This window comes from Nothobranchius furzeri, chromosome 9 (genome assembly GCF_043380555.1).
Source record: "Nothobranchius furzeri strain GRZ-AD chromosome 9, NfurGRZ-RIMD1, whole genome shotgun sequence".
In the NCBI taxonomy this organism is placed as follows: Eukaryota; Metazoa; Chordata; class Actinopteri; order Cyprinodontiformes; family Nothobranchiidae; genus Nothobranchius; species Nothobranchius furzeri.
The window spans coordinates 48,702,324-48,725,468 of NC_091749.1; the positions used below are offsets into that span (position 1 = coordinate 48,702,324).

Consider the following 23,145-nt stretch of genomic DNA (forward strand, 5'->3'; position numbering starts at 1 on the left):
TGACTTCTAGGTCCTCAAACAGGCACAACGGAGCTTTTTATTCCCCAAGGTATGGCTTACAAGCCATTTAATCCTGCCAGAGACCACTACAAATGTATTGATTAAATGAGTGACCCACATCTTCAGATTTTTTTGATCTGTAATAAGTAATAGTTTTATCCTGTACTGTGACATTAGGTAGGTAATACATAAACAGAGCAGATGTGCACCATTGCAGGTGTTACCCCCCCCCCCCCCCACACACACACATTACTGAAAAATGTGTTGTATATATTCACCCTAACCCTTTTGTACTCATTTAAACATTCAGTGTTAAAATAAACAAACCACAAAATGAAATCTGAATTTCTAATAATGATACATTCAAATATATTGGAAAAGAAGAATTGTAATTTTTATTTGTATTCATGTACAGTATGAACTACAATCTCAGGTATCAATAATTGAACATCATCCTCAAGGAAATTAGTTAGACTCCTTACAAGCACTGCCTTTTTTCTTGTTTTTGTTTAGCATTTTTTGTCTTTTTTTAACAACAGGAGCACATGTAAAATTATGATCTGAATACTTTTTTTGTTCTTTTTTTGCATTATGTTTTTGAAAATATTTTTTGTAAAAATTTAGCCATGTGATGATTTTTCTCTCCAAAAATGAGAGAGAATGTCTCCACATACAATAACCCTTCCCTTACATGGACAGTTGGCAGAATGACACGCAAGAACTTGATCACCTTGGCTGAGGGCTTTGCACAAAAAACAAGCTCAGTCTGCTGGTATGTTGAGTCCAACACTGTCTCACAGTCTTCATTCAACTCCATTCCAGCATTTTTTTTATCTCTGCACATACGCCATCCTGCCTAAGTGACTACAGGTACACAGATATCCCATTCATCCTGATTAACTCACAACCCTCAAATATATATATGAAAAAATTCAGAACATTTTTTTTTCACTGTGGCCAGCAAGAACACTGAATCATTACTCCACCAAAAGCATTGAAAATGAATTGAGCATTGAAAAAAGAAAACAGTGAAAAGGGAAAGAATGGCTTACTCGCTGCCATCACCATTTACGGCACTTCTGTTCCTCACGGTAAAAGGCTGATGGTGAGTACTTCCTGTTTCAGTGACTAATCTTTCTTTGATTGTCCATCCTTAATGCATGACCAATCAGAAAATGCATTTTCTGTTTCCTTCTTCTTTTTATAACAACATTAACATAACAGACACAGTAAAAAAATGCAAACCAAACCAGAAATAAGACAAGGAATTGTATGACAAAATGATCAAGAGTTGAAAATGATGATGGGACTAACAAAGAGAGCAAAAAAGAGATATTGTTACTTTAATACGAGGTTATTATTTGCGATGCCATGGGTTAGTCAAGTCCAAAGCTATGCATAAACACCATCAAGCCACATTTGTTAACAATCTGTTTCATTTCTGAATTTGCCAGTAGGAAATTAAAATACGCTTGTTGCACCGAGAACAAAGCAAAAGGCATATCTACCTCTTCTTACTTTCTGCTCAAAGTCACTGTTTCCATGGCGACAGGCTGATGGCTAGTTTGCGTCCTTATTTCTTATCTATTTTTCCTCTTCTCTCCCCTCATATCTGCAGTATCTCTGTTTGAAGACCCTTTATGATCATCGTTGGCATTAATATTGCTCCTCTCTCCCAAAACCGCTGTCCTTTTTTCTCACTCCTAATTTCCCCTTGTTTAAGCTGTCTTTATTTCTAATGCTAAATGGACAGCATGTAAGTAAACTGAAAGAGAGCCATTGTTTTGATGATCCATAAACAATGCAGCATCAAAGTGTCTGTGTGTTTTTCATCTGCCAAAAATGAGACTGAGCAGGGGTCGCTTCAATATCAAAAGCCTCTGCCCCCTGTGAGATATTAGGCACAAAGTCTCACGCTGCTTTCTTATCAGCTTTCTTCTGTTAGTCTGGAAATGAACTGCTGATACAGATTAATGAGCTACAACCCATCTTCTCCTATTTTGTTGCAGGTTCCTAGCTGCTTCACTGAGTACGTTAGCCCTGTCTGCATTTCGTCTGACAGGGTCACACTACATTACAAAGCAGCCTCATTTGCCTTTTTATCTGTACTAACAGATGGACTATCAGCGCCTGAACTCGTGTGACCCTGGGGTGATGGCAAGGTGCTGCAACACAGAGAGGACGTAGATCATTACCAGGTTAACAGGGAGGCTACGGACCACAACCTTATGCTACCTTTCATTTTCCTAAGAAATATTCTGCCGTTGTGCAGCGCACACACAAGAGGGGACAGGCTAGACAAATGAGAGATGGTGACGAGTGAGGGACGTGCTCAAGCTCAGTGACACAGATGAAAATGAAGCAAAACAGAAAAGAGAAAGTGAAGAGGAAACAAGGATAAGATCGACCTGGACACTGAATAATTCAGATATAAAAAGAGAGATCAGAAGGAAAACGGTTAAGGGTAAAAGTCTAGAGAAAACTGAGGAGGGGGAATGAGAGCAAGACCTTTATCGTAATTAAAGTGAAGGATGTATGGCTGTTGTTTAGGAGCCACGGGGGAAATGTGCATCTACTCATTTGCTAGATTTGCTCCACAGGCATGCTGGTTTCACTGTGATATAATCCAGAGCTGTGTCGTTTAATGATCTAATCTCATTTTGAGTGACATCTAGATTATTATGGAAAGGAGAATACCCCAACATTTTAGTTTGAAGTGTTATAAAGTTCCTCTACAACAAATGTAGTCTTCTGAGTAACTTTCAAATAAATGCCCGAGCAAAATACATATTTTTTTAGCTCAATCAATACATTTGGATTAATGACACTGCATCCATTCTAGCACAGGAGCAAAACCAACATTGGTGTTCTAAGCAGCTTTTGATGCCTTTCAGATTCACTTTTAATAAACCATTCTTTCCCTTGAGCAGTATTACACACAGAGAGAGAAATAAAATGAGCTAAAAAGCTATCACAAATTGTTTTTCGTCATTTGGCCACTAGACATATTTCAATAAATAATCTTGGTTTTTGTAAAGATCCTTTTTAAAGTATCATATTTGTCCCTTTGCCAAATGCTGATTAAGTGCCACAGTCAAGATCAACTGTCAAGTCAACAGCGTTTTATGTATTTTACTGTTATTAATTTTTTTCATTTTAAAGTTTTGATCCATTGTATCCCAAGTTTAAAACCGGTAATAATGGATTTGATCTCAAATTCATTAGATTTGCGTCTCTTGGACATTGTCTTTTGAGCAAGCTTGAATCAGTAAAGGTTCTTGTGTGGCTGAGCTGTGTATGGCACTGAGCATTGGAGGGTGGTGGTAAGTGCTCTTGTAGGTATTGTAGTGGTTGTAGTGCTCCAATGGAGGAAGTGATAGATGTCTCTCCATAGCAGCAACACCCGCAAGCTCTTCTTCAACAGTAATGACTTCCATGGAGGACGCCGGGCCATCGGGGTCCTGTTGATTATGCTGCTTCCTCATCTTGTAGAAAATAACCAACAGCACAGCAGCCATAAGAGTAATGGCCACAAAGCAGCCAATAATAATCTTGGTGGTTTTCATCACCTCATCTAGACCATTGAGGGCTCCCTCTCCATCCCGATCAAGAACTGGAATAGTGTAAGTCCGCTCTGTGGTCCGTGTTGAAACTGGAGTGCCCTTTGTAGTTGAAGATGAGGCCCAATCAAAGGGGGGAAGTAATGTTTGGCCATCATCCCCAGGATTCTCAATCGTCTCCACGGTTACTGTCGTAAAATAGGTTACTCCACTGTTTTCCACGGAAGTAACATTGAGCACAGCAGATGCAGAAATGTTGCCTGCTGTGTTGCTAACCATGCAGGTGTAAGTCCCAGTGTCCTGCATTGTCACACTAGTAAAGTTTAATGTCCCATCATTGAGTACAGACAATCGCACCTTATAAGCCCCATGGGTTACCAAAGAGCCATTTGGTGTGAGCCAGGAGATGGAGGTCAGCGAGCTTGTACGACATTTAAGCTCAGCACCCATGCCTTCAGTTACATTCAAGTCACTCGGTGGCTCTACAATGACTGGGATATCACACTGAAAGTAGCTGTGGTCCAGTTCTCCAATGTAGCGACCTTTGAAGGCTGAAGGAGTATAGCAACGTGCACAGCAGCTGGTGTTGGCCGGTACGGTTTCCTTAAGCCACCAGCTAAGCCACAAAATATCACAGTTGCAGTTCCAAGGGTTGTGATGAAGGTGGACTCTTTCCAGACGATGCAATGGTGTAAAGAGGTCATGTGGTAAAAAGGTCAGGTTGTTGTGAGCCAGGTTCAGCTCCACCAGTGACTGAAGATCATCAAAAGAATTTCTCTCAATAGTTTGGACCTGGGCATGCATCATCCAAAGCTTCTGAAGGTTCACCAACCCTGCAAATGAGCTGGGCTTGATAACAGTTAGCTGGTTACCAGACATTTCTAGCTCTTCTAGCCTAATTAAAGGTAGGATGTTAGGGATCTCCTTGAGGTTACACATTCCCAAGTTCAAGTAACGCAGGTTGCTCAAGTCCTTGAATGCCCCATCAGAAATGTAGGATAGACGCTTAAGCTCACCTAGATCAAGCCTTCGAAGAGAGGGAACCCGGCTGAAGGCATATGATGGTATACTTTCGATGGGGTTGTTCCTTAGCCACAATTCCTTAAGCTTGGACAAGTACTCAAATGCTCCATTGGGGATTGTCATCAGTCGATTATCAAAGAGCTCCAGTGTGTTGAGACTGGCAAGCCCATTAAAAGCCCCAATTTCTATGCTGCGAATATGATTCTTGCTCAGTTGCAAGATCTCCAGGTGGCGCAGATGCTTGAAACTGTCCACTTTGATTACTTGGATAAGGTTATCCTGGAGATTCAGGTACCGGGTATTGGTAGAAATGCCATCTGGAACGTCCCGTAGACCACGCCTAGTGCATATGACTTTGCTGAACTGGTTACTGCATGAGCAGACAGAAGGACAGGTTTGAGCACGGACTAGTCCAGCCACCACCAGGATCTGAAGGGCCAAAAGCAGCACAAAGAGGGGGTTGGACAGCGCCCCCTTCAGCCTACGACCTCTCATTGTCTGGCGCTGGAGGGAGGAGATCATTGTGTTCAGCATTCATAGTTCATCTGGTGTTTGTGTTCTCTGAAAAAAAAAAGACAAAAAAGATCAACATTGTTAAAAACTATGTAAAAACTATGTAAAATATTAAGGAGTTTAGAAGTGATACATTCAATCAATAACATCAATCAATAATCATCCGTCCATCCATCCATCCATCCATTTTTGTCCACTTATCCGGAGTCGGGTTGCGGGGGCAGTAGCCTAAGGCGAGAGGCTCAGACTTCCCTCTCTCCAGCAACTTGGGCCAGCTCCTCTGGGGCAATCCCAAGGCATTCCCTGGCCATGTGAGAGACATAGTCCCTCCACCGTGTTCTGGGTGTACCTTTAGGTCTCCTCCCGGCTGGACGTGCCCGGAAAACCTCATCAGAGAGGCATCCAGGAGGCATCCTGACCAGATGCCCGAGCCACATCAACTGGCTCCTCTCGATGTGGTGGAGCAGCGGGTCTACTCCGAGCCCCTCCCGAATGACCAAGCTTCTCACCCTGTCTCTAAGGGAGAGCCCAGCCACTCTTCGGAGAAAACTCATTTTGGCCGCTTGTATCCGCGATCTCGTTCTTTCGGTCACTACCCATAGCTCATGACCATAGGTGAGGGTAGGAACGTAGATCGACCAGTAAATCGAGAGCTTTGCCTTCTGCCTCAGCTCTCTCTTTGCCACAACAGACCGGTACAACGCCTGCATCACTGCAGATGCAGCACCAATCCGCCCATCAATCTCACGCTCCAGTTTTCCCTCACTCGTGAACAAGACCCCGAGATACTTAAACTCCTCCACTTGGGGCAAGACATCATCCCTGACCCGGAGAAGGCATTCTTCCCTTTTCCTAATCAAGACCATGGTCTCAGATTTAGATGAGCTGATTCTCATCCCAGCTGCTTCACACTCGGCTGCAAACCGCTCCAGCGAAAACTGAAGATCACGTTCGGATGAAGCCAAAAGGACCACATCATCTGCAAAAAGCAGTGACCTGATCCTCAGGCCACCAAAACGGATGCCCTCCACACCTTGGCTGTGCCTAGAAATCCTGTCCATATAGGTTATCAACAGAATCAGTGACAAAGGTCAGCCTTGGCGGAGTCCAACTCTCACTGGGAACGAGCCCGACTTACTGCCTGCAATGTGGATCAAGCTCTGACACCGATCATACAGGGACCTAACAGCCCGTGTCAGAGTAAGTAAGTAAGTAAGTAAGTAAAAGTTTATTTATAGAGCGCCTTTCACAGATATAAATCACAAAGCGCTGTACAACATGAGTAAGATCAGGGCAAATACCTCTAACCAATAAAAACATCAGAAAAACAATAGCAGTGATAAATAGTAAATAAAATCAGGAGTATAAACAAAGTGAATGTGTGAACCCGAACAAAGCCATCTTTTAGAACATTTAGGGAGGGAACGCCTGGATGAAAAGGTGAGTTTTTAGATGATTTTTAAAGACATCTACAGTGTTAGAGAGATGGAGATTTGAAGGCAGACTGTTCCAAAGTCTGGGGACAATAGTCTGAAAGGCCCTGTCCCCTTTGGTTTTCAGTCTGGTTCGAGGAACAGCCAGGAGGTTTTCAGATGTGGATCTGAGTTTCCGAGAGGTGGTGTGTGGGGATAAAAGCTCAGATAGGTAGCTTGGAGCCTGGTTGTTAAGAGCTCTATAGGTCAGGACTAAAACTTTAAACTGAATTCTATATTCTACCGGGAGCCAGTGGAGGGACTGTAAAACTGGGGTGATGTGAGCTCCTCTGCTGGATTTGGTTAGGAGTCTGGCTGCTGCATTTTGGATGGCTTGAAGGTGTGAGAGGGAGGTTTTGCTGAGACCAGTAAAAAGAGCATTGCAATAGTCTAAGCATGATGATACAAAGGCATGGATGATTTTTCCAGATCTGCAGTAGAAACCAGTTTACGGACTTTTGAAATGTTTCTTAGTTGGAAGAAACAAGAGCGGGAGATGGTTTTGACGTGTGAGTCTAAACTTAAAACTGGATCAAAAATAACTCCTAGGTTTCTAATGTTGGCCTTGGCTGATGGGCAAAAAGAGGCAATTTCTTGCTCGATTTTTGGCTGAAGTTCCAGGGGTGCAGCGATCAGGGTCTCTGTCTTGTTAGCATTGAGGACAAGAAAGTTGCTGGACAGCCAGTTACTGATCTGGGTCAGGCAGAGTACAAGGGTGGCCAGCCTGTCCAACTGGTGTGGCATAAAGGACATATAGAGCTGTATATCATCAGCATAGATGTGGTAAGAGATGTCTGGGAAAGACTGAACGATGCCAGCTAGGGGAAGAATATAGAATGTGAATAGTAGAGGCCCTAGAACTGAACCATGTGGGACCCCGCATGTTAGAGAGGCAGTATCTGAAGAGAAGGTTTCGGACTTCACTGTGAATGTTCTGTTGGTGACATAAGAAGAGAGCCAGTCTAGAGCAGAACCTGAGATCCCAGCCAGGGCCTTTAACCTGTTTAGTAGAATGTTGTGGTCTACAGTGTCAAAAGCTACACTGAGGTCGAGCAGGACCATGACAGAGCATTTCCCTGCATCAGCAGCTATTAGGAGGTCATTATGCACCCTTACTAGAGCAGTCTCGGTTGAGTGCTGCTTCAGAAAGCCAGATTGGAAGGGGTCAGAGATCTTCAACAGTCCGATGGACCCTCCTCTCCAGAACCCCTGAATAGACCTTACCAGGAAGGCTCAATAATCAATCAATAATAAAAAAACAAAAAAAAAACTAGAAGCATGTTAAATGGCTTGTACGCCTGTGCTTTTCCCAGTCATTCATCCGTTTGATTGTAAAAGCAGCACACAACACCTATTTACCCAATGCTGATAAGCTACATTGCCGCAACAGCTGCCAAACAATCATAACCACCAAGCCTTCTAACTACCATCCAGCAGATGAGGTGGGTGAAGTGCCCTGCCCAAGGACACAAGACAGATGCAACTGAGGACTGAACCAGCAACCCACCAACAGTGGACACGCTTCCAACTCCTGAGCCACTGACTAGACACTAAATAAATTTGACATTTCCAAACCTTTAATAGACAAATTGACATGTTTTGATATTTGATAGTGATTGGCAGTATGTTTGTGCAAATGTTTTGTGGCAGACACGGAAGCAGACCAAGTTTAACATCTACTTGTTTCTGCAATATAACAGGACTCTTGTTTGCTCTCTAACCCTGGATGGTCCCCAATTTGCAGAGTCAACATAAGATGATGGATCTGCATTGAGCATCCTTTCTCGTAGTAGGATTACAAAACATTCATTATTCAATACATAAAAGCTTCATAATGAAGAGCTCAAAGGAAATTGTACAATTTGTTGGACTGGTAAACTCAGACAGGCATTATCTTCAGACAAAGATGGGCTGAATGTCAATGAGAAATAATTTAATCATGGAAGAAAAAATGTTTTATGAACCCGGCAATGTATGGAGATGCTTGGCATTTTTGGTATTTGTGCCAAAAAAAGTCCTTTGGTTTTTATTGTATTCCATACAAATCTCATTTTTTGTTAACATATTATAAAATCCAGGCTGCCTTTGGAAAATCTCATCTGATTTTTGTGCCTTTTTTATTGATTTATGATTACAGCTTTATGAGTCAGAGCAGTCTACCTGTGCCATTTGCTTTTTATATCGATGCAACACATTTTACTCATAAATTCATGACAAATGGCTCAATTCTTAATCTAATGTCTGATTTTTCTAAAATCAACCATAACCATGGATGAACTTTTCTCCCAAATCAAGTTTCCAATAAAGAATTTCTTTCTTCAGGGGTATTAAAATTTGATCAGGGTACATTGGAATAGTCCAACGAACCAACATGTCAAGGAACACGCCTGAAATGCTGATAAAAATAAACCAGGAGCATCTTACACACAGAGCACAGCCTGTACCTCCCACTTCCACTCTGCGGTGTTGATGTGTTTGACTCAACTCATCGTTCAGCTCATTTTTTTCCCACCTTCTTACATTGCAACCTACAAATAAATCAATACATGCACTTTAACAAACATATAGCTTTTTGTATGTGTGTTTGTTTGTGTGTAAAGTATAAAATTTGACGGCGTGTCAAGCTGTGCTGTTAAGTCATTCAGACACTGTTCTGCAGTGCAGTTGATGCCTGTGCCAAGAACAAAGCACCCTTATCTATCACAAAAAGAGGAGGGAAATATTAACAGTACACAGCGCGTCCTCCTACTGGGTTCTTCATGGCTCTTTTCTGGCTCTTACAACCAACATTATCTGTTAATCGTCTCTCTCTGTCAGCCCACAAGCACGGAGAAACAAGTATATTATGACAGGTGTTTTCTAAACTGTAAAAATTGTTAACTGAGGTGGAAATGCTCTCCAGTCAGGATGAGTGGCTGACTTAATCAGAAGAAATGAGTCTACATTTAGCTTGATTTTTGCACCAGCCAGTCTGCCACAATAGCCGTGCTGCATAGAGACAAGCCTCTGCAGGGGAATCAGATTGAATAAGGCCTCCCACAGGCTGGAACTCATTTTGTCTGGCTGGAATTCCAACAATCCCCGCACAGCCACCAAAGAGAAGAAAATGTCAGACATGGCAAACACACTGACAGTGATTATCTGCTGTCAATACAATGTATCAGTTTGCAATTCCACAAGAATGCGTAAAGAGATGAGCCTGTTGATCTACCACTCCAAGAGTAATTCTAGCCTTGGCAACATGCCTTATTCATAATGCATTTAACGTGAATACATTTTATAGTCCTTTATGGATCATTACACAAAGAAATGGAATATATATTACTGTTGAAAAAAGATCTTTCTCCTTTGTTGGTGCAACACTGCATGGATTAATTTCCATCTAGCTGTGCTCAACATGTGTTCAGAGGAATGGAGAGCAGTAGCCGCTTACATTTAAAATCCTGCCAGTAAAAAAATTAAAAAATAAAACACACCCACCCTGCTGCAACAGCAGTCACTGGCTTTGGGTTTAGCTGCGTTGAGATTTGCCATACACGTTGGTTATAATGAACTTGTTGGAAAAGTGTAAAGAAAACATGTTTTAATCAAGGTGCACAAGGAAGCTGTACGCTCACGTTGTGGGACAATTAGAGTTTTTTGGGGAATTTCCATGTAGCATAAAATCCTGCTTGTAAGAAAAGCTCAAACATGTATTTTTATGAAGAAAGTAAGCTCACAGTTGAAAACAAACATCTCTTTCCTCTCTCATTTTAAGAATATGAAACATGCTAAAACTGTTCCAAACAAATCAAATTTGGGAAAGCAAATCTGGGAGGATGGAACAAAGAGCACAAACTGTTGCTTTATGGAGTAACGTGCTTTGTTGTCACATTTTGATCTTGGTGTTTGTGGAAAGTTGTTGGTGTGTTTAGCATTTCCCTGCGGGGTTCTAAGCAGAATTTCAGATCTTTTATGTACAACAGGTTTAGACCAACCCAGGGACAAAACGGAAAATCTGCATCTGCATTTGTAGAATCTGCCGAAAGAATCATGTTCTAATAAAGTTTTCATCCCGTGTTTATCACAACACAACTCTTTAAAAAATGCAAAAGTCAGTTCAATTTTATTTAATTTTTTTTGGAACTATACATTAAAATACATTTAACATGTCATTATCTAGTTAGGATAAAGAGGAAAATGTCTAAACCAAAGTAAAGGGGGTTGTTGATTAGTAAATTACTGATCATTTGCAGTTAATCATTAGTATGTAATTGATAGCAAGTGTTAAGTGAAACAAAATTGGGCAAGCCTCACAACAATAAGCCTATGGCCACTAAAAAGGCTGTCTGATGAGCTGAGTATCATTGTGCCAATCCATTCAACACATTGCCAATTTATGGCATTTGCATTCATTTATTGCATTTTTTTTTCTTTTCCACCTCCTTTGTGCCGATGTTGTTAGCTCACATGCCATCTGGGACGCTCAAAACCAGGAAGCAGACAATATGCCCTGGAGACACACTTAAATGATAATTCCAAATCAAAGGATAATAATGACTTTTACCATTTCTTTTTTCCAAAGTAAGAGATATAATTTTATCTATTAAACTGCTTTTTAAATGTTTTTATTAAAATAAAATAAAACATAAAAATTGGAAAACAGCATTATGTTATATAAAACTAGAAAAATATCTGAAAAATGTCCTATTTCAAAATGAACTGGATAATCAAATAAATGTGAAAAAATCAGTTAAATTTGGGTTTAACAGGCAAATTCATCAATCCGAGATTTTATTTTTGCCAGCTCACTAACCGTTTTACTCATTTTCAAGGACAAGAACACCAAATGTTCTTCTGCATCAAATTCGTCAGCGTGAACTACAACACTTTGACTCAGGGGCAGACTGGGACAAATATTCAGCCTTGGGATATCTCCTTGAGTCCGGCCATCTGCAGGGATTGGGGTGAGACTGGTTATTAGTGAAAATTTTATCTGATTAGTGACACAAAAAAGGGGAATTTTGTGCCCCCCCTACTCCCCAATTACAAAATGACTATCATTAGTGGCATTTAGGTTTAGTAAGCACAGACTAAATGAACAGACTCTTTAAACAATGGAAGATGCCTTCTGCAGATGCACACATCTCCTTTTTCTGGATTCAAATTCATCAGTGAAGTCATCTGATTCTGTACTGCTTCTGAGCTCAGACAGACTTAGGCCAATGTGTATGGATGTTTTCCTACATATTAATAATATTTACACCAATAATACTATTGGTAACATGGACTGAAAGACTATGAACCTAAGTATAAGACAGAATGCATAAGATATTTACAGTATAATAGTCAGGGCTGCTGTAAAATGTAATTTCCAGTTTACACCGAGAGATTTAGCATCTATCTTGTCTCATGATCATGAGCAGCTGGTATGTTTGTGACCACAACATTGTTGTTGTTGTTGTTGTCGTTGTATTTCAACAACATGCCCACTTTCAAATAAAATAAGTGAAAGGCCCAACACTGGCACTAGAGCACACCAGTCATTCTGGGGGTCTCCAGAACTCACAGACGGTCGGTCCACCACTGCTTTAACATAATTTTGGAATCTGATGATGTTTTGCATTCAACAGTTGAATATGGAAAAGTGCAATAGTTGCATTCTTAAACCAATTCTGTACATTTTACTCCTTTGTGATCGTGTGGAAAAGAAACAGTTTTACAACTTACAAATAACAAAAATATATATATTTCAAAGGGAGACACTAGGCAGTTTTGGCTTGCTTTTAGCACCCCCTAGTGTCCGTTTGTAGAACTAAGAGCAAAACCTATTTCCTTGCTGTGTGTTGGTCTAGTTAAAACCTTAATCTAACCGTTGACATGCCTCCCCAGCCTTCCTTGGTGTCTACAGGAGTGATTCATCACTAAATTTAACAAATGAGCTGTGTTCATGATCTAAAACATGCAGGAAACGTGCTGGAACCAGTCTGCAGCACAAGGTATTTCAGCTTAATTTCTTACCCAAGTCCCAACTGAGTGGCCCATCTGTCTGAAGTTGCAAATGGCATTTTCTTATTTTAGCACATACTGGCTTAAGAAAATTATTTAAAAATATGAACATTTTGCAAAGTATCCCTTTAAGATGGAAAGCATTGCACATTTGCTGAAAACATTACTGCCCTTTTACGCTGCAGTAACTACTTGTTTTGACATGTTGGTCATTCACATTTGACCATTTTCCTGTTGTTTTATGTTGCCTCGATGTAAACTAGACTTGAAAAACCTGCAAGCATTTCTGTATTTGCAGAACTGTTAGTGCATATTTGCGCAATTGTTTGTGTGAATCCCAAAGGATCATGGGGGTTGGCAGATTTAAAATCTGGCACTGCAGACCATCATCCCTAGCTACTATCAGTGACATGGGGACTGGATGTGCTTCACTCTCGACCTGAAATAGAGCAATCCCCCACCTCCATCGTAGCCTCAGCACTCTGAGTGCTGGTGTTTGGGAAATAAATCTACAGGAAGAAGCTGCTGACTTATCAGCAGTCCTCTCCTTCTTGTAAAAGGGGAGGGAATGATTGTCCTTCTGTTGACAAAACTAGCCTCAGAAAGGCAAACGTATGTGCATTTCCTTCATAAATTTTCATTCTCTTGTTTACTTGTTACATCCAGGTCTACTGCAGTCATTTTTAAACCTAGCTGGAATCAGAAAAGGCAGAGGTACATGTATGAATCATGTTTAATGTGATCATAACTTACTTATTATCTTTCAGCAAAAGACAAACAGGAACCAGTTAAAGTGGTAAGAGGACATCCTTTTAGAGAATATAATGGGACTCTCAGAACATAATAATATATTGTATAAAGGATGACTTTCACAGCTAGTCAGCAAAAACAAACACAATAATGGATAAAACTCACTGAGTTTTACTGAGCAAAAATACAGGTGCTCTAGTAGATGAACGTCTTTTAAATACAAATTCCCAACTGTGGTGTATTTTATCTATAGCTCTATCTTTTCTCAACTTAATGTAATTTTATTTTAATAATGTCATTTTTAATTTTAGTTTAACTCCTGATGACCATGCATATCTCTCTCTCTAGATCTCTCTAGATCTAGCATCTCTCCCTCAGCCTTATTGCTGCCTCTCCCGACTCCAAACCGGCCCGTCATCCTTGATAGCTTTGCTCCTGTTTCTTTGCCTGAGTTAACCAAACTAGTTAACTCAATGAAGACCTCTGCATGCTCCCTCGACATCTTACCCTCATCTTTCTTAAAACATGCTTTTCAGTCCATTGGTCCCAGTGTGCTCTCTATAATTAATGCTTCTCTGGTTTCTGGTCAAGTCCCTGCTTACTTTAAGAACGGTGTAATCTACCGGCTTCCTAAAAGGCAGAGTCTCGACCCCTCTCTCCATAGCAGCTTCAGACCCATCTCTAAACTTCCGTTCATCTCCAAGGACTTGGAAAAAGTTGTGGCTAAACAACTCACAGCTGCTCTTGATGAACATAACATCTATGATTGCTTCCAGTCAGGTTTTCGTAGAGCTCATTCTACTGAAACAGCTCTTCTTAGGGTCTCTAATGACCTTCTGACTCACAGTGATGCAGGGGACTGTTCTGTTCTGGTCCTGCTGGACCTGACTGCAGCCTTTGACACTGTTGACCATCACCTGCTACTGGAGAGGCTGAGAGACTGGGTAGGTCTATCAGGATCTGCTCTGGAGTGGTTCTCCTCTTATCTGCCTGAGCGTTCCTTCTCTGTGGCCGTCTCCGAGTTTAAGTTTTTCACCACGTCCCGCACCCATGGTGTCCCTCAAGGTTCTGTGCTGGGGCCTCTACTTATCCTCCTCTATCTGCTGTACATCTCCTTTAAGCCCCATGGGATGTCTAAGCTGCAGCTGTTACACATCTGCTTGGACTCTATCAAAACCTGGATGGCTGGGAGCTTTCTTCAGCTGAATGAAGATAAGACTGAGATCCTCATCTGTGCCCCAGACAAGCTGGTTCCCAGAGTCAGAGACTCTTTTGGTCAGCTTGCTTCTCACATCAAACCCTCTCTCAGGAATCTTGGCGTGACCTTTGACCCAGCTCTCATCCTGAATTCTCATGTCAGTTCTCTTATTCGTTCTTCCTTCTTCCATCTCAGGAACATTGCTAAGCTGAGTCCCATTCTGTCCCGCTCTGAACTTGAGACAGTTATCCACACCTTCATCTCCTCACGCTTAGACTACTGTAACTCTCTTTTCACGTGTCTGAGCAGAACCTCCCTGAACCGTCTACAGGTGGTTCAGAGTGCCTATGCTCAGCTTCTGACCAAGTCCTCCAAATATACCCACATCACCCCGCTTCTCCTCCAGCTTCACTGGCTGCCAGTCAACTTCAGGGTTCATTTCAAGATCCTGGTTCTGGTCTTTAGGGCCTTACATGGACAAGCACCATCTTACATTGGTGATTTCGTAGTCCCTACACCCCCCAGCAGGTCCCTGAGGTCCAGTGATCAAAGCCTACTGATTGTGCAGCGCACCAGGCTAAAGACCAAAGGTGATAGATCATTTGCTGCTGTGACCCCCAGACTCTGGAACTCTCTGCCCCTGAGCCTGAGATCAGTGGACTCAGTGAACTCCTTTAAAACGCAGCTGAGAACTCACTTGCTCAAGTTGGCTTTGGTGTGACCTTCTTCACCACTCTCTCTTTATTCTTAGTCTTTCTACTTATTCCACCTTTCCCTGTGATCCACTGATTTCCTTCTTTCTTATTCACGTTCTCTCTCCCGTACCTTACATTATTATTATTTTGTCACAGTTATAATTAATTTCTCTCATTTTAAACATATTTCAATCTTTTTTTTTTTTAAAATGTCTTATCCTTAAATGTAATGCATTTTTTGTGAAGCGCTTTGTGATTTTTATCTTGAGAGGCGCTATATAAAAAATATTATATAAAAGATATTATATATATATATATATATATATATATATATATATATATATATATATATATATATATAAAACATCCATCTATTAGTTCATTTTCTTGTTCAAGCAGCTTTGACTGTGTGTGTGTGTGTGTGTGTGTGTGTGTGTGTGTGTGTGTGTGTGTGTGCATATTTCAGAAAATAAGATTAAAAAGTATGGTTAAATTACTCTGCATTATTTACCATAGCGGTTTGTTACTGGAACTTTAGGGAATTAAATTTATTCCACTATACTGTATTAGTGCACACACTATACTGACTGGTAAAATACACTCGAGTTAGAAATCTGACCATGCCATTTCTTTTCATTCTGTATCTATTCCCCTAGGACACATTACTAATACTCTCCTGCATGTGGAGACAAAACAGTCTAGAGAGCTTACGGAAGGCCCACAGTCTCCTTGTTCACCCTCTAGAGCTGGTACACTTGTCCTCTGCCCTCATCCTCACCTCTGTCCTCTACTCAGAAGTGACCAGTGTTACATAAAAGCAGCACTTCTAAATGATCCAATTATTCTACTGAAAATCATAACATATTTAACAGACTAGGCTCATTTTCTATCCTTTTTAACATTCAGTTAAATGAAGGGGAGAATTAAGAGAAATCAATTTGCCATCTGAAATTATGGTCTGACAGACAATTATTTTAAAGTGCAAAACCTATAATGCAGGCACATTTCAATTTACCATCAGGCGGTGCGCTATGATAACAGGTCTGAAACAACTTTTGCTTAAGTCATTGTCTTGTTTCTGATTTTAAATGTAAAATAGTGATTAGACAACACCTCTCATGGCCCTGAAAACTAAGGATTGCAAAGAATAAGCCACAGGCCAAGTAAACACCGTCCTTACCTGTTAGCTGTCATTGTATTTTATGAACTAACTTTAAAATCACTGTAATTCTGTGTCCCTAACTCAGAAGCATGAAAACAACAAAGCAAACTTCATTGAAGTAACTCATCATTATATCTCCTTATTGACAGAACCTGGTTAAGTCTAAACTTAAAAAAAACTACCCTTTTTTAAGCACAATGTCAGCCTTAAAAATCCATGACTTGCCCTCAAACAAACAACTATCCTACAGGTTAGTTAGGTGATAGACACAGCTACAGCAGCTTCACCTAAACAGTTATGTTTATTTATCAAATTTGTGTGTGTGTGTGTGTGGGGGGGGGGGGGGTAGCCTTGTCACTTTTTTCAAAGTAATGAATTTCAGTAATAATTACATGTATTAAGTATAAATTATAAAATATGACTCAGATCTTAAGGACATGCTATTCTGAGCAGCTCTGATTAAACCTGTGTTGGTGTGGACTACAATGCTGAGTACACATAAAAGTCAGGACCAAACACTACAGGAAACTCCAAAACATGCATGAGTTTAAGATGCTATTAAAAACAGGCTACACCTTAAAGCCCAATGTTTTTTTTTCTTTAATTCAAAATAGTTCACATGCTCTTGCTTTGAAATACTGTAGGATTTAATGATGGTGCAATTCCACATTGCTTTGCAGGAATTTGCACATTATCTCATGTTTTTTTTTTTCTGGGTTTCTTCTCAAAGACCAAATATGTGTATGTTTGGTTAATTGGTGGCTTTAAATATTCCCTAAGTGTGGGTGTGCATCGATAATGTCTGTTTTATTCATCTTCATGTGTGGCCTCATAATGGACTGGGGGCCTGTGAAGGGTGTACTAATCCTTCTGCCCAGTGACCTCTAGAGACAGACACCAGCTACCTGCAACCCTAAACAGGACCAAGCAATAAATAAACAATTCATGTTTTAATTTCTTTTCTGAAAAAAGTTATGATGTGTGCATTTGTAAATAGCTGATAGGTTTATCTTTTGTTTTAATTTTAGTAAAGTGGGCGAAAAATAAAAATCTTCCAGAACAGGAGGAAGGGAAGAGGGCAAAGAGACACCTTTCAAGTGATACTTTGATTCCTATTCACGTACTGTCTTACGCTGCCTCCATTATGATAATTGCAAGGCTAAATAATCTGCAGGGATCTCCCATGTTCAAATGCACTTTGCAAAGACTCTGTCTGGTCTCAGCAAAGGGATTAAGACAGGATGCCCTGGGTGGAAGACTGACTGAATGCTAGGGCACTCTTAGTATGCGTGTCACTTGTCTAGCCTACCAATCTGCTCCCATGACTGCATTTCAAAAAGGAGATTTTCAAAATTGGCAAACTGCAAGTGTAGGGGCATCACTGCAGAGTTGAGGCTGATTGAACTAAATGAAAACATGGCACAGAGCAGCAGTATGTTAGTGTGACTCAGCCAGAAGTGACAATCTTGTTAATTGGCTTCATACATACTGTACAGAGTGGCACTCTCACCAAGGAAAAGCAGAGGACGGCGGAACAGCGTTGGCTCAGAGGTGCATGAACTTTGACCTCAAAGGTCCACCTACACGCCTTACGAATAAAATGGCAAAGCAAAGATACAGCACAGCTGCTTTAAAGAAGCAGTATGAAAAGATATAAGGTTAGGAAGGTGAGTACACACTTTGCCAGCAGCTATTGCTGAAGCTAAAGCTGCACACTTTTACAATAGTCCCACACATTACTGCAAAAAGTTTGCCAGAGCAGAATTCAAAATGAACTTGTCACATAAATTTTTACTTGACAGAGGAGATTTTTAAATTTCCATTTAAAAGATCCCTGAGTGAGGGAGTGAGTGAAACCTTTTCTAAGTCTTTACAAAAGTGTAAAAAACAAAGAAAGTGCGTTTCAGGAGTTGTAGGAGGTCTCAATTATGATTTAATGATGCAACACTGTAAATTTGAATTTTTCATGAGCAGGGATGGAAACTAGTTTTGCAGTTTGCCTGAATTTAGTACATTTCTGTCTGAGATTGTTCCTACAATGGTGATGTTTTTCAAAGGGCCAAAACACAGCATTTCAATGTAAGTGTTGAGGAAGAAGATGGCATTGAATTAAATATGATAAAATAGCAATGCAGCTTGAATGGCCAGACTTGGCAGGCTGCCACTCCCTCCAAAATGTAAAGTGTTTGAAGGGATTAGTTCACTGAAGTCCCCTCTGTTCACTCGCAGCTATTTGCCAATGAATACCAGCCATTCTAGTTTGCAAATTGACTGAATGCAGAAGTTGGAGGCTGTTCTTTTTTGAGCTTTTGTGTTCACATTGAGGGTGACAGGATACTGACAACAAATGACACCATACGTGGTGCAATCATTTGTTCTTTTGTTTAAAGTTGTTGCCCACCAGAGTGCCACTGTCTCTCATCCTTTTATTAAATCCTTTTATTTTTCCTGAATTCTGCTGATTTTATTGTGTGTGTGTGTGTGTGTGTGTGTGTGTGTGTGTGTGTGTGTGTGTGTGTGTGTGTGTGTGTGTCTGTGTGTGTGTGTGTGTGTGCGTGCGTGTGTGTGTGTGTGTGTGTGTGTGTGTGTGTGTGTGTGTGTGTGGTCCCTCACGTGCCACTGTGGAGTGAAGGGCTGAGATAATGTATTACTCACATATTGATTCACAACGAAAAATAGGACTATTGTGGATTGATATAATCTTATAAGCAGATACACATGCAAAAACTAATTAGCTTTCATTAAAGGTGTGGAACACTCATGTAATCAATACAATTGCAGTGGTCTCTAGTAGGAATTAATGCCTTGGAAAATCATACGGGGGTGGGGGGGGGGGGGGGGGGGGGTGGATGAGCCCAGAAGCACCTGTTTTAGCATGGAGCATTCAGCTGGAGGAGAAAGTAACTTCAGACTACACGATCTGGAGTCTTATCTTCTGATATTTGGACATGTCTCCTCTGATTGGCTAACAGTAAAGTGACTCTACCATGGACTCTGTTTACTTTACAAAGTTAATGTTTTATCTCCACAAAAATGGGTTTTCAGTGTTACACACCCAGTGTTCTGCCCAAAACATGGTTATGAGGCCACCAATATTTTTCAACGACTGGACCTCACTTTAACATTTCGATGGATATTTCCTGAGATAGATGGTTAAAAACTACACACTGTCACTTTAAGATAATGTGGAAGAAAATAAAAATAAATCCATGAAAACAGTTTCTCAGGTGCACCAGATAGTGTATTCTTCATCCCAGTATTGAGCACTACTTACTATGTGTGCACTAATTTACATCCTGTACACACCAGTTGGCATTTAGTGCAATATTCATTCAAGGGGTTTTCTACGGTGGCCCTGAAGTGCACACCACAAACCACTTAACGCAACAACAAATTGAAACAGGCAACAACAAATAACTTAATGCAAAAACAAATCACAAAATGCACAACACATTGAAAAGCACAACAACAAATTCACTAAACACAAAAACAAATCACAAAACGCGCAACAAATTGAAAAACGCAAAAACAAAAAACAAACCGGAAGAGGTAGGTACCATTGGTACCGTACCAATGCTGCAACAACAGGCATCACTGATTGGATGATGGAACCGTTAGCCTTTTGAACCGGAAGTTGTTTTGCGTAATGCATTTTTACAAACATGAACATTATTACCAGTGATCCACACATTGCAAATCCACGGGAAGGATGCTTGTAAGAGTGCATTTTGAGGTCGATGACGTCACAGCGCAGCGACGAGTACTGTCCAGTTCCAAGAATACTCATTCTCGCGTCCTCGCTCCGGCTGTGGATTTTCAACAGGAAGAGAAAATGGGGAGAGCTACGAAGTTTTAAACGTAAGTTTGTTAAAAACTAGCCGTAGAAACCTAAAAGCTTAAAGCGGTTCAGTTTATAGACATTTTTCGTTTGTATATCTGTTTTTAAAATTACATTTTAGGCAGAAATCTGCCAGAACGAGTTTGTTTCGCAGGTCCCAGTTATTCCCGTGTGTGTGTGGGTGGGTGTATGTGTGTGTGTGTGTGTGTGTGTGTGTGTGTGTGTGTGTGTGGCGAATTAAACTTGTCATTTGTTTTAAGGACAACGGAGCAAAGAAGCGTTTTTATTAAGCTTAGAGGTGAAGAGTGAAGCTGTTTACACACACAACCACAGAAGTTCTTCTGTATAAAGTAGTTTTACATTCAGGGATTTACAGCTGACACGTTTTAATGAAGTAAAAAGTTTGTGTGAAGAATAAAAGTTTTATCTTCTCATGTGGATAAATGTAAAAATGTGTTTATTGCCGTTTTGTCACCTGTGGTCTCTGATTTTCTCTGTTTAGGACTGCAGGTGTCCAGGGTCAGGAGAGTCTTTACCTGGTTGTCCTCCTGGGAGAGAGGCCTTCTACTGTCATCATGTTAATGTTATTTAGCTGTTTGATATTTTAACACATTTATTAAAACAAATACTAACTGATAACTCTTTCTGGTCATTGATTTTATCACCAATTTTATTATTACAGATGTTTTTGATAGGGCCCGACCGATAAGCTTTTTTTGGGACCGATACCGATATAAAACTTTTAACAAAGGCCGAAAGCCGATATAATGGCCAATAAATCTCCCTCTCAAAAAAATAAATACAAATGTTTTTAAGATGAAACCCTTCATTCTCTGCCTTTTTGATGCTAACTTGTTTCTATATTACACACCAAAGAACTGTCTCAATAACTCACTAGGGTTTCCAAGTAATGCAAATAAGATTTATTTTGCAATCTCAAAAACAACAGAACACACAAACTACTACTGAAGATGAGCAGATGCTGCAGATGACATCACCGGATGGATCTTTAGTGAAGTAGGCCCACACCTTACTACGACCCTCCTTTTCCATCTGTAATAAAATAATCAGCATAAAAGTACAGTTATATATCGGTTGATACCAAGACAAAGTAAAATACATTAAATGTGGCATGTTTATACTTAAAAGTTTAAAAATTATCATGTAAATAAATAATATCAGGCATTGTGGCTCAAAACCAATGGCTCTGTTTTTGTTTGGTTCCCCAGCTGTTAAGGTTTTCTCAATTAGTATTCAAGTCTTTTTTTTTTCCTTCCACTGAATTTTCTTCTCTGTTTGTTGTCAGGTTTTTATTTCTAGTTATTCTTCTTTCCCTTTTAGGATTCTTTCTTCTTTAAAAATATTTTCATTTATAGTTCCTCCCATGTTCCCCTGCTGTCCTCTGCTCCCACTCACAGCTCCTCCTCATAACTAGTCCTCTGTCATCTCTCACTCCTCAGTGTTTACGGTTCAGTTTCAGTCATACTCTGCTGGTTTCAGCGTCCTAGCTACCTGTTTTTATTTCTGTCACCTGATTTTTCGCATTAAAATAATTTTGAGTTTTACACTTTTACACAAAGCCGACAGTATTAGGAAAATAAAAATAAGATATGTTAAATGACTAGTATGTGGCAATGTATAAGCCTTATGTAAAATATAAGGCTGAAAAATACAATAGATTTATTCTACTGTAGAGAGGAATGTTTATTTTCTCGTATTACCGCCCCTACTCCTCTCCCAGCTAGGGAGAGGAGGGGGGACTCCCTGCACAGCGTTTCATTGCTTTTTTGCCAACCCCCTCTCGCCCGTCCTCAGCTGAGACAACGGTCGTGTGCCGCCGAAGCGCCGCGAAAAGGGGACCGCGGCCGCCTTCATTCGTCGGCCACATGGGCCGCTGAAGCGCTGCACGCCGGCGTTCCAGCCCGCGCCATGCAGCGCTAGTTTCGGTGTCAGCACAATTTTTTTCGCAAGCCGCGGGTGAACCGAACCACGTGAATTTGAAAAGACTGCTGAAGAAGAGCGGAGGAAATTGTCTGAGAATATTCCAGAATGTCTACCAGAAAAAGGCCAATGTTACTTACTTACTGCCCTGCATGACTAAAGGGGAAGCAGCGTGAGCTCTGCATAGAGCTTAATGCTGCGGCAGTTTTTATTTTTTCAGGTTAACTTTTCAATACGAGGCCACGAGGCACACAATAAACTTAGGAAGCATGATGAGGGAAAACATACTTTTATCATTGCTTATTTTACCGTTCAACTTACCACTGACACAAAAAATATGCTTAAAACTGAAGACTTACCCCTACTTCCTCATCACCGTCTCGTCTCTGCTTGACTCTGCTGCTCCCCCTCCGCTGCATGTGTGCTGTGACGGTGGCTCCACCCCCCGAGGAGTGGAGCCCACAACATGAGTTCATAAAGCTGGCGCCATCTGCTGGATAGGTAGCGCTATATCGGCCATATCGGCCGTCTTTTTGGCCGATAGCCGATAGAGTTAATGACCCCTATATCGGCCGATAATATCGGCCGGCCGATATATCGGTCGGGCCCTAGTTTTTGAACATGTTACATGAGCAGAAAATGAATAGATGGTAAGGAGACAAGATTATTTATAATACGTTACACTTATTTTCAGATCAAAACCGGTATGGACCAGTTATGTACGGTTAAAGCAGGATTAACCTGAGTGACTCTTCCTGGATCATTTATTCAAACTGAGTGAGCAGGAAGTCTTTAACAGTGCAGCTGGATCTGCTGCAGGAGGATCCAGACGTGGATGGAGGGCTGGAGCAGACCCGTGGCTGGACGTTTCTGGTCAGAGGAACATCATACAGGACGGTCTGCAGAGAGAGCTTTGGGATGCTTCCTCTCACTGTCCACTCCATCGTCCATCTACAGGGACTGCTGGGCTGGCTCAGACGACGGCTGTTACATTTCTGTGAATGA

General features: G+C 40.9%; 1 protein-coding gene across 1 annotated transcript in view; it reads right to left on the reverse strand.

Annotated features, from left to right (window-relative positions):
• Positions 1-372: 372 nt before the first annotated feature.
• The window catches only part of lrrc4cb (leucine rich repeat containing 4C, genome duplicate b), a 91,225-nt gene continuing 68,452 nt past the window's right edge, over positions 373-23,145 (reverse strand). Inside the window, exon 2 of the mRNA XM_015976470.3 lies at positions 373-5,144. Coding sequence (XP_015831956.1) covers positions 3,222-5,117 — 1,896 coding nt within the window. The 5' untranslated portion in view covers positions 5,118-5,144 and the 3' untranslated portion in view covers positions 373-3,221. The remainder of the gene's footprint in view (positions 5,145-23,145) is intronic.